General features: G+C 48.0%; 2 protein-coding genes across 2 annotated transcripts; both read left to right on the forward strand.

The window, feature by feature from the left end:
- Positions 1–3,731: 3,731 nt before the first annotated feature.
- LDX57_012773 (bifunctional cytochrome P450/NADPH--P450 reductase) lies at positions 3,732–7,147 on the forward strand (the record flags this gene model as incomplete). The annotated part of the gene is made up of 5 exons (XM_046094523.1): positions 3,732–3,810; positions 3,861–3,941; positions 3,998–4,277; positions 4,341–6,258; positions 6,305–7,147. The coding sequence occupies 5 exons, from the start codon at positions 3,732–3,734 to the stop codon at positions 7,145–7,147; spliced, it is 3,201 nt and encodes a 1,066-aa protein (XP_045950502.1).
- A 3,307-nt stretch (positions 7,148–10,454) lies between these two features.
- LDX57_012774 (uncharacterized protein) lies at positions 10,455–10,963 on the forward strand (the record flags this gene model as incomplete). Its single annotated transcript, XM_046094524.1, has 2 exons — positions 10,455–10,745; positions 10,793–10,963. The coding sequence occupies 2 exons, from the start codon at positions 10,455–10,457 to the stop codon at positions 10,961–10,963; spliced, it is 462 nt and encodes a 153-aa protein (XP_045950503.1).
- Positions 10,964–12,100: the final 1,137 nt, after the last annotated feature.

Consider the following 12,100-nt stretch of genomic DNA (forward strand, 5'->3'; position numbering starts at 1 on the left):
CCACTATCTGTCAAGCTGTGGAGATTATGTCTGCAATTGTCAACTGCGGTATGGCTTCCATTCCAGTGTTATGTCATAGATGGTCGCATATCCCGAGCCATACAGATGTTTTATCCCGACTGGCACAAACGTCAAGACCTCAACAGTGCCTACTGAAGTCGAGGTAGGTGTCCTGGGCTTGACCGAACCGTATTTTCAGAGGCTTTGATGGAGGTCTCAACTTCAATGCGAACATGAATTTGTGCGGAGGGTAATTTGTCACGCTGTTCTCGGATGAGCTGGTAGTCGAGATGACAGTTCCCATCGACGCCTTTCGTCCACGCAGGTTACTCAAAGTCGATGCTGCGGCGGACTGTCTTCACTCGATGTTGTACGTTCAGCAGGTAAGTTTCTGGCATCGCCAGCTCTTTTCGGTTGTATCCGGGTTGTATCCTGGTAGCCCTGTATGTTTGCGATGAGTGAGGGTTATTGTGCATTCGTTCCCACGCGGAGAGTAGCTCTCTGAGCTAACGGCCTACGATATTGTGGGGTAGCCCTCAGTACTAGTCGCCATTGAGTACTGATATCTGGATGTCCTCGCGAAGTAGAGAAAGATAATGTTTTGTCATAGATTCTTTTGCAACTGTAGCTATCCAGCCTGTGGACTTGTTAGTTTGATACATCGAAAACACTGGATGTTGTCTACTTACTTTTATAATCACTTGCTTGACACTAGAGAGTAGAGCATGAGATATGCAACCCCGAATGCATCTTGTTTACGCGCCCGTATGTGTGTGTCGTCATTCGTACCATCAATAAGTAAGTTTGTAGCGACATCATCTGTACGGTACTATTTGATGGATAGTAGCTTGTTGCATGTCATGGCTACCAGAATGGAACGCGTAAGGCAGATCGACACCACAATGGAGCTTTCTGGCCGCTGCAAATGCTGAAGAAGATGCAGAGAAGAGAGATGATGGGTCTACGTGAAAGCCCTTCTACTACGGGTTTTGACGAGCCATGGGATCATTCACAGAGCTACTTACAGGAAGAAGAAACAGAGGATAAGTGAATTACCTAGAGTCTGATGGTCATTAACCTTTGAAGTTCTCGTCATGTATTCCCTGCCCTGTAGAAAGGAGCCATCGGTGAATTGGTTGAGATGCCTAATCAGCAAGACTGCAAGAAAGATGATACTGAAATTTGCCTTAACCACCGGATCAACGGCGCTAATCATCAAGGGGATCAGATCATGATTGTTGGCCACATTAAACCTAGAAATAGCCATAGAGGCAACATAAAAATGACGAGGTGCTTATGAGTTCGCATACGGAATATAATGTTACTGGATTTTGGACAGAGATAGATCAACTGAGTCTACAAGGTGCCATTGTGCTATTCGAAAAACAACTAATTTGACGCTCCAACAAGTCATCTGATAGTACAGGGAACGACCTGGATTAACAACTATCTCGAGTCATTTGGCTGGCAAACGCTTGTAGAAGTTAGGCACTTGTTTGTTTTGGCTGAAGAAAAGGATGCGCCGCCAGTTCTCCTGCTGTCTTTCTCACATCTTGACGCCAATGAAGCATTCCCTTGGCGAGATTCAGAAACTCTTTCTTCTCTTCTCCATCATGGAGGGAAACTGTGTCCTCTAACTTCCGGTCGGGGATTAGGTCTTCGTAGAGAAAGCGCCCTAAAATGGTTGATGAGTCTGGAACTGGTCGTTTGATACTGGGAGCTAATAATACCATCATTGTCAAAGAATGGCCCACAGAAGTACTCCTCCGCGGTTTCGCATATTCTGTCATCTTCGCGCTTGACAGGTTGCGGCCATCGGTACTCCCGCATGAACTGATACCTTTGTATGATCTCTGAAGGAGGTGGACCAAATAAGGCTATCATTTCGGCAATGTGTAGTTTAGCATTGTAGCGACCTTGTTGGTCATGTATATGTTGAAACAGTTCCTTGCCTTCGATCATATCCCACATCTTGTCTTGAATTAGTGGCAAGAATAACCTGGGAGAACGAGACGCACCAGAACACCGAGATTCCAAACATCTGCTGGCATTTGCCATCCATTACCGAGTATCACCTCTGGCGCTCGATAGTGGTTTGGCTGAATAGGCCAGACGCCCCAGTCGTCGTCTTCCTCAAGCCTGGTTGCTAAACCAAAGTCGACAAGTTGGGGTATACTTCTCAGGCTTCTGAGTGGCCCAAAGTCATTACGGGACTGATACACCGGTCGGCCCGCCGAATCAATCTTGGAAGCCATCGGCGTTACAAGCTGGTAGTCCATGTAATCAGAGAGCACGGCTGGATCCTCGCATGTGACCATGACATTTTCAAGCTTCAAGTCTAAGTAGCCGCGCAGGCTCAGTATCACAGGAGGAGAGTAGGGTCGAAGAGGAACATACCCGTATGAACTGTTCTGCATTTTTTGTGAAGATAATCAAGCCCGATGAGAAGAAAACGAACATATGTTTTAACAAAGGGCAGTGGCATTTTTCCATCCTTAAAGCGCCGCTGATACATCGACAATGGCTCTCGCATAAGCGGATATACAAGACACAAATGAGAGCCTTTTGGACCTTCAACTTCAAAAGATTCCAGGAATGTTCGCATAAGAGAGCGACCGCGATGTGATGGATCGACCGTGGAGATGTGCTCTTCAACCTCGCGCTCATGACCAGCTGAGTTCGCATGGTTATTGGCGATTTTTAGCGCCACAACCGTCTCTGGCTCTTCATCACGCCTGTATACTTGTTAATGGGGCTTCGAATTAGACGGATAACTATTTTCTGAGACTACCCCTGCAAATCGCGCGCGAGCCAGACTGTTGAAGACACACCCCAGCCAACCTTGACTAGTGTCTGGTAACGATCGGCGAATACCTCTCCTGGCCTCGCTGGGTAAAAGTACTTGGAATCATATACGGGTGAGATCTCTTCATCGACGAGTATGGCGGGCGGTAAAAGTGGTCCAGGAGAAGGCATGGGAAATGGTTTTTTTCGAAGGAATGTGGACAAGCGGGAGACTGACGGCCTCATAGTGCTTATTATAGAGTGGCCTCCTGTATGTCGACATGAGAATTTGGTAGACATGGATGAAGAAGGAGAATTGATCAAGGAGGAGCCCGAGCATGGGCGGGCGAACGCGTACCTATCGCGGTCACGTGGCAAGGCGCGCGCAGTTTGTTGCACGTTATATCGCCTTTCTAGGACTCCTAACATCTGCAAACTTAGCTAAAAATCACAAAAAGTGATTATAGTCCTACACTTAGCTTCATCATAAATATAGATTTTGGTTCGTTTCGTGGTTATCTGGGCTGATATAGACCCACCTCGGGGCTCGGATCTGCCAAGCCCTACCTGTAGGTAGTGGAGCTCAACACCGAGTCCCGAGCCCTAGTATGCGCGGTCTAGAGTAGAGAAACTCACTTTGGCCTTGTATTGAGAGTGCTTAGCAGACATTGCAAAGTGTTGCTATGCTGTTATTTCTAGTCCCCCCAAGGAAGGGTCTCAAAGAGTCTGGGGTAACAAACCCTAAATGCGTGCACGTGACACATTGAAGACAATGAAAAGCACCCAATGGGAAATCCTATTGTTCCTCCCGACTGGAAGTTAGAATTCGCACAGAAATTGCGTCGGAGACAAACTGCAATCATCATGCTACATTGTGTGTTGCAGAACCCTGGTGGTTTGAACGCATCCGATCAGTTCGAATAACTTACCCTTGAACACTCAACAACATGGAAGATCCGAAGCAGGTGAATGGACATGCGAATGAGATGGCAAATGAGCAGCTGGAGCCCATCCCCGGTCCTAGAGGTTGGTTGCGCAGCATTCAATTGCCTTCAGGTGCTAATGCGCTCCTGTAGTCTTACCCCTGGTCGGGAATCTTTTCGATTTGGACCTGTCGAATGGTCTTCAGGCAATCTTGGACATGGCGAAAAAATATGGTGGGACCAGATCTCGTTTATGGAGATGCAACGTCTTCCTAACTAACGCATGATAGGCCCGATATTTAGGATCACCGTTGCGGGCCAAACGCAGGTTTTCGCAGCCAGTCGAGAAATGGTTGACGAGTTCTGCGATGAATCCCGATTCCAGAAAGTAGTTATGGGTGGAGTTGAACGGCTGCGCGTCGTTGTAAAGGATGGATTGTTCACAGCACACAATCATGAAGAGGGCTGGGCCATTGCACACCGCATAATCCGGCCTGCTTTAGGCCCAATGAAAATACGGGAGATGTTTGGCAATATGCATGATATCACGACGCAATTCTGCTTGAAACTGTAGGACAGGATCCCCAATGTACTGATGTTGCAAATGAAGGCTTACCCGGAATTGCATACAAGTGCTCGCATGGGGCCCACAAGTCTGATTGACATAACCGAAGAGTTCACGAAGTTGACCATGGATACCCTTGCGTTGTGTACAGCGAGCTTTCGGTTCAACAGCTTCTACCGCGGCAATGAAGAGCATCCCTTCGTACAGGCGATAAATGAAGTTCTTCACGAGGCCGACCTTCAATCGTGCTTTCCTGATTTCATCAATGCTCTGCGCATCTTCGCAGCGAGGCGATTGAAAATGAACATGGATTTCATGAGACAAGTGAGCCAGGATATCATACAAGACCGACGGAACACATCTGCCCATTCTAACGACCTGCTTCATGCATTATTGAGTGGGCGTGATTCATTGACAGGCAAGGGATTAACCGAGGACCAGATAATCAACAACCTGATTACCTTCCTAGTGGCCGGCCATGAAACCACAGCCGGCATGATATCGTTCGCTGTTTACTACCTGCTCGCCAATCCGGATTGCCTGAGAAGGGCGCGGCAAGAGGTCGATGACGTTATAGGACCCGATGAAGTTAAGGTAGAGCATCTTTCTAAGCTTCCATATTTGGAAGCTGTGCTGAAAGAAACACTTCGGTTGATGCCCACAGCACCTGGGTTCAGTGTTGCTCCATCCTCCCCTCAGACCGTTGGCGGAAAGTATCTGATCCAACCTGGGGAGTCCGTAATCATTCTGTCCGCAGCATCTCATCGTGATACTTCAGTATTTGGTGATGACGCTGACGAATTCAAACCCGAGAGGATGCTGGAAGAAAAGTTCAATAAGCTCCCACGCAATTCGTGGAAGCCCTTTGGCAACGGTAAACGAGGGTGCATTGGCAGAGCATTTGCTTGGCAAGAAGCGCATCTCGTCATATCCATGCTGCTCCAGAATTTTGACATAGAATTCGATGATCCTTCTTATGAGCTCAAGATTCATGAGACATTGACTATAAAACCAGAAGGCCTTTTGATTCGCACCAAACTTCGGGAAGATAGAGAATACACTGGCCTGGCTATACAAGCTGCGACGAACAAGGGTGGGTTGACGCAAGCAGCAGCCCCCAATGAATCAATTGGCGAGCCGATTACAATACTTTATGGTTCCAACGGTGGGTCATGCAAATCGCTGGCTTATCGATTGGCCTCAAATGCCATCTCACATGGATATAACCAACAAAAGATTCTTACACTCGATGAGGCAGTGGGCAAGCTGCCGACAGATCAGCCCGTCATTATCGTGACAACGAGCTATAATGGCGAACCGACTGATGACGGAAGAGAATTTGTTTCATGGGTAAAGAGTGTCCCAAAGCAGGCTTTCGCTGGTGTCTCATACGCCGTATTTGGCTGCGGCCATCGGGACTGGATACAGGACTTTCATCGAGTCCCCACACTAATCGACGATAGCATTTACAAGGCTGGTGCTCATCGTCTCAATAGAAGAGGAGCTGCCGATGCAGCCATCAGCGATCTCTACTCAGACCTAGAGAAATGGGAAGAAGACCATCTGTGGCCCGCAATTCGTGCCAAGTTCCCTGCGGCGGAACTTTCGATAGATCTATCAAAGCTGCCTCAGGCTGAGGTGCACATAAAGCCGCCGCTTAGAGTATCACTGGACTCACGGCTTACTAGAGTGGTTGTCACCGAAGCTCATCGTCTGACAAGTCTTGAAGAGCCTGAGAAGCGACATCTCGAATTCACCATACCACCTGAATCCAACCTTTCGCTTCGCCCTGGCGATCATCTGAATATATTGCCACGAAACCCACCGCGTGATGTAGAGCGTGTGCTGTCACGGTTCCAGCTTTCACCAGACCACTTACTTACCGTGACCTCTTTTCATGGCGGTGGGATACCTGTTGATACTCCCTTGACTGCTGCGGAGCTTTTCAGCTCATACGTCGAGTTGGCGCAACCGGCTACACCCAAGGTAAGTTCGTTGCCCAGAATATGTTATTTGGGCTAATTATAGAAAGATTATCCAAATGCTTTGTGATTCAACTGATGAAGAAAACATTAAAAAACGATTGACCCACATGATGGATTTACCCGACGAATCGACCAGACCGAACCGATTATCTGTCCTCGATCTTCTCGAGCAGTTCCCAACCCATTCTCTTTCATTGGCTAGTTTTATCTCCATGCTGCCTGGTCTACGGCTGCGGATTTATTCCCTGTCATCCTCGCCTACGTACAATCCCGGCCATGCATCCCTAATGTACCTAGTCCTGAAGTCACCATCTCAAAAGCCAATCAATCCGGGACGCGAGCATCTCGGAGTTGGGTCTAATTACCTCGCCTCTCTGACTCCCGGGTCCGTACTCTATGTATCAGCACGCCCAGCCAAACCCGCATTTCACCTTCCTGACGAGCAAGCAACGACGCCGATCATCATGATATGTGCCGGGTCAGGGCTCGCACCATTCATGTCTTTCATCCAGGAAAGAGTCGCGTTACTGAGTACAGGAAAGGAGCTTGCGCCTGGCCTTCTGATATTCGGATGTCGGCACCCAGGCCGCGATGACTTATACTCCGACGAGCTCGCAGAATGGGAAGGTCTAGGTGCAATCCAGGTGAAACGGGCCTACAGCCGAGCAATTGTTAATCCTCGTGCGGCTGGCTGTCGTTACGTGCAAGACCGGCTACTGACAGAATCGAAATCCATTCTCTCCCTGTGGGACCAGGGGGCAAGGATCTATGTTTGTGGGGCTAGGCCCATGGCTGAGGGGGTTAGGGCGGCGTGCGAGGATATTCTTGGGACTCGTCTGAAGGACTCCGAGGACGCGGGACAGGAGAGATATGTTGCGGAGATATTCTAGAATGGGTCAGGAAGAATCTGGGACCTGGACCCGGATGTATCAGTTGTATTACCGACCTTACAATCTAGCTGTTAGTTGAGTGGATATTTGAGGTATTCTTTGGAAACTTACAACAAGAGATAAAGACAAAGTAAATGGTTGCACATACGCTCCTACTACAGTTACACAGATCGAGAGTGACTAAATCAAGATCCTTGCTCTCTCATCCCTCAAATGAACAGACTGTGGAGAGCGAGGATGATGCATATAGGCTAGTTGTACTAGATGTAGATCGCATTCCCGAAATGGTGCCCGCAATGTAACGGATCTCCGCCCCAAGATACCTTCAGGCTACCAATACGAGCCTGCCGGAGTCACAATGCTACACAAGCCCGTTGACTCATCTCCGGCCCAGGACTGTGAGTCAGAAGTAAGTGAGACTGAGGGGAGGCGGGATCTGTCCCATTCTGTGGTCGTAGTTTGAATATTGGTAAAAGAACACGAACTATATAAAACTGCTGTAAACATGAATGGAAATTCTTGCTTTGGAAAATAGAATCGAACTACTCAACTTGTAAGGAAACAGACTGACAAATATAGGCTTCAAAACCCAGGGAATCAAGCAGTAAGTACATTTTCCTCTCTCATACTTTCTGATGCAAAGTCTCTGCTTTATGATGATGCATTTTCACTCGCCGAAATGAAGCTATTGGAATTGCTTAAGGCCGATAGCGAGAGGATTATCGACTACACGCAACTGAACAGAGATCTTCACATGTCAAATCTCATAAACTCTTGAATCAAATGCCCCGAACCCAGGAATGCTGACCAGAACTCTAGGTATACACATCCGCTCCCGAATGGAGGCAGAGATCGCACATGTAAAACCTTGAAGGAAGGTCCAGAAAAGATGAGTATTGATGAGGACATAAGTATACATAAATATATTATAAGACCAATTATAGGGAAGCATCTCAACATCATAGAATTAACAAATAAGCAACAAGAACCACGGGTATAGAACGTCAGGCATCAATTCCCTAGCCTCAGGCAGTAAATGTCCCGAATAGGCTAGTGGATGTTGTTGCAACCCCAGGCATCAAAAAGGCGGTGAGCTTCTATGGCGGCTTTCTGGTGAGGTTCGCCGTGCGCGTCGTTCCTATGCATCTCCGGAAACCGGATGGAACGCGATGAGAAACGATGCCCGACCCTGTTCTCCACGAGAGATTGGCAAAAACGTGTGACCGCTGTCGCTCACGCAAAGTTCGCTGCATTCGTATGTCAGGTCCTGTAGATGAATCGATGAAAAGTGTGGCTGATGAATGATAGGATCAAGAGAAGCTCAGTCGGATTGTGTCAACTGCCTGGTAGGTTTTTGTCCGCTCTACGTACATAGTTTTTTCGGTCGGGATTTTGACATATCGCAGAAACGAGGCGAAAGGTGCAATTTTAGCTTTTCTAAGAGGAAGTTTCTCGTCGCAGATCAATCCTCGCCGGAGCGATCGCAGAGCTATGAGAGCCGTGAAAATGACGTAACTGCTGGCCGGGCCGGCGCAGCGACGGCAATGCACAGTATGTGATCATTTCAAGGGTTTCGGAATTATCAATTCTCTTTTTGACTTCTATAGACTCATTCCCTACTCCCCCGACATTCCATGGTGATAGCACACAAGAAACGGCCGACCGACAGCCACTCTACATAGACTACCTGATCGAGAACCAAGAAGCCACAGGGAAAGCTCACGACTTAGACATACCTTTTAAAGTAAGTTAAAAAAGAATGGTCGTATGGAATGTAATATATGGCTCACACCAATATTAGGGGGACGAAAACCATAGTAAGTCTGGTTCCTGTGGAATTGTTTTATTATCACTGACACCTGGAACCAGTCGCCAGTGCAAGTGTGGCATACTTTTCGGAAAGCCGCATCCAGGCAATTTCAAGGAAGTTAGGTAACAATGGGCTTGGAATAGTGCTAGAACGAATTTCAAGGTTCATTAATAACCGTTATGAGCGCTTCCAAAGCGCGCCTATCGTTGCTACCATGTGGGCCAAGCCCGATGAGCTTCCCGTAGTCTCGACGGAGACAGCAAGAGTATATATCAGCGGTATGTAATATACCAAATTAATCCATCCAAGAGGTACTGATGGCGGGTACCTTGATCAGCATACTTCAATCAGGTCCATCCTGTTTATCCCTTCCTTGACAGATTCACATTTGAACAAAGGATCGCACGACCGGAGATGGCAGCCGATCTGGCGGCAGATAAGCACTGGACCGCATTATACTATACGATTCTGGCTCTAGGGTGCCAGTATCATGGAGGTGGCGGCTTTGAGCCTCGAACAGGAGAGGCCTGGAAATTCTATCAATTGGCCCTCAGCCTCTTTCCAGATATCATTATTACCAAAAAGAGTCTTGCGAGCGTACAGGTGAGTCAGACGAAATCTTTCATCTTCATCACTTTTTCTAATGACCTCTAGGCACTTACTGCGATGGTCCGTATCCGTTAGGATCTATTATTGCGTTAGCTAACCATGATAGGCTATCTTCGCACTTAACCTCTCATACATGCACATAGATACTCTACTCATCACGGAGGCAGCTAGGATAGCCCAGGGCATGGAAATGAATGAAGCTTCGAAAAGCCCCGATCGAGATGCTAGATATCGGACGTTCTGGGTAATCTATATACTGGAGAAAACATTAGCATTTACCCACTCACGAACCTCGGTAGGTCAGGACCTGCGATTGCGTCAAATACGAACTCACGCGTGGAAGGTTATTATGGATTGCAACATAGGATGCCCTATCCCTACCGTCCCGGAAGCAATATTCGGTGACTACAACTGGCTTCTTACCTCTGCAAGCTTTGCTCGCATCGCCTCAAGGGCGTCCGAGAGTCTCTTCTCTCTCACTGCGACGCGAATCAGCGAGGAGGTATGCTATCAGAGATTGGATGTCATGAGTAACCTTCTAGAACGGTGGCGGCAATCGATTCCGCTACCCTTTCGGCCTGGAGAGAAATTTCGAGCCCAATCATTTAATAGTCCCTCTGAGACACACATTGCGCTGCGAACGCATTATTACTACTACGACGTGTTGATAGCTCTATGTCGGTTGACTCTAAATCTGGGGAAGAACCGAAACGACCCACGCGAAATGAAAAGCAAGATGGTTCTAATGCAAGCGACTCGATCAATTATCGAATTATCTCCACATATTGATATGGAATCGTATACACCTGTCTAGTAAGGGACAACAACCATGGCGGTGATTTGTGGCTAACCTTGAAAAGCATACTTGCCGTCTTACCCCTAACAGCAATGTTCATCTTATTCGACTTTGTCGTTCACAACCCAACGCATTCGGAGACATCTAGCAACCTAGCATTATTAGAAGTTGCCGGTGGTCATTTCAGCCGACTCGAATACGTCACAGGGGGTTCGCTACCTAGCTCGATCTTGGCTGAATTTGCATATCTCGCTCGAACATTCGTTCGTAGCCACGAACAGCAGAACGGGGACGATCAGCCTCTTCCTACTACGGTCACAGATCACCCAGTGGCTAGGCAGGAGCCTAACTCCGAGCGGAGACCGTATGGATTGGAAACTCCGGTATGTTCGTCCTGCTCCATTTAGTTATTGTCCTAACAGCAATATAGACGGCCAATGGGGCTCCAATTTCGGTGGACCCGCAGGAGTCAACGCCGCTTCATCTTTCGTCGTTTGACCATATGACACCGGAAATTGAATTTCCTCCAGGATTCAATGTCATGGATCTCTTCGGAACATCGGTCCCATTCGATCAGTATTTTCTCTTCGACAATGTCTAATCATCCACTTCTATCGAGCGGGTAACTTCCTTTCCAATAGATGATGCACCCACTGAATCAGAGGGGCGACTATTAGTTGCACAATGACTACTCATCGGAGGTACAGTCGCTTGGAACATCACAATTAGAATCATCTTGCGTCCTGTATTGATATCCATAGGATAAAGCTCAAGCCGAAGCCAAGCAAATTTGACAACCTGGTAGCTTGCGCTTGGGGCGAGCCCTCTGCAAAATCGATAGAAATGCTCTTGCCATCCAAACAAGCGAGTTCAACATTCTGTACATGATTGCCTGATAACTGAAGCACGCGATTATCACCACTTGTGTCACCATCCAAAGGATATGATTCCATCTTCAACATTTGTCCATCGCTGTGCTCCCAGACGCATTCATAATGGCCTTCACTCACTTTTGATGCTCTGCCTGTCCATCCTCCTACAAAGTAAATTATTGAGACCTTTCCATCCATGCGATGGGCAGAAGTCTGTCGGATCAAGGCAATCAGGCTTTCCTCCTCGCTCGTCCCAATCCCGTCCCATATTTGACTCTCACGCCGGATTATGTGAAGATCGTTGGCCCTTGACCTTCTGTCGGCGCAAACTGGTTCAGCGACCCGTGGTCCGAAGATACCCGGGTTCCAGATTTCAAGGACAGGACAGGCATGCCTTTTCAGGGGCGCTGTTTGTATTTGAAGAAGCAATCGTGGTTGTAAACGAAGACGCTGGCGGAGTCTCGGCGGGGGAGGACGCGCGATGAACAACAGTTGCTTTGTCCGGGTGTCGCTGTTTGAAAGCCTGACAATTTCCGATGATGTTAGCACATGTGTGAAGCTCGCAAACTCCCGAGGCGACAAACATCGATTCACCACTGCTATTACTCAGACTCACAACCGATCCTGCGTCGCTAGCCAGCACACATCTAAGGTGACCATTGTCCGCATCCTGTTTGGGGCGGGCAATGTGTCTATAAATCAGGAATAGGAATGGTTCCCTTTCGTGTGTTAGAAATGACGCCCTCCATGAGGAACGGCAGAGTTTATCTCCACTCCAGGCACCTTCTTTCACCTCTTGGCTTGGTCTTTCAATTCTTATCCTTGTCGATGCTCGGTCTCGGTGCTCGGGGTTGGCTGACTCAGGA

The sequence above is a fragment of the Aspergillus melleus genome, assembly GCF_016097325.1.
Source record: "Aspergillus melleus strain CBS 546.65 chromosome Unknown contig9, whole genome shotgun sequence".
Lineage (NCBI taxonomy): Eukaryota > Fungi > Ascomycota > Eurotiomycetes > Eurotiales > Aspergillaceae > Aspergillus > Aspergillus melleus.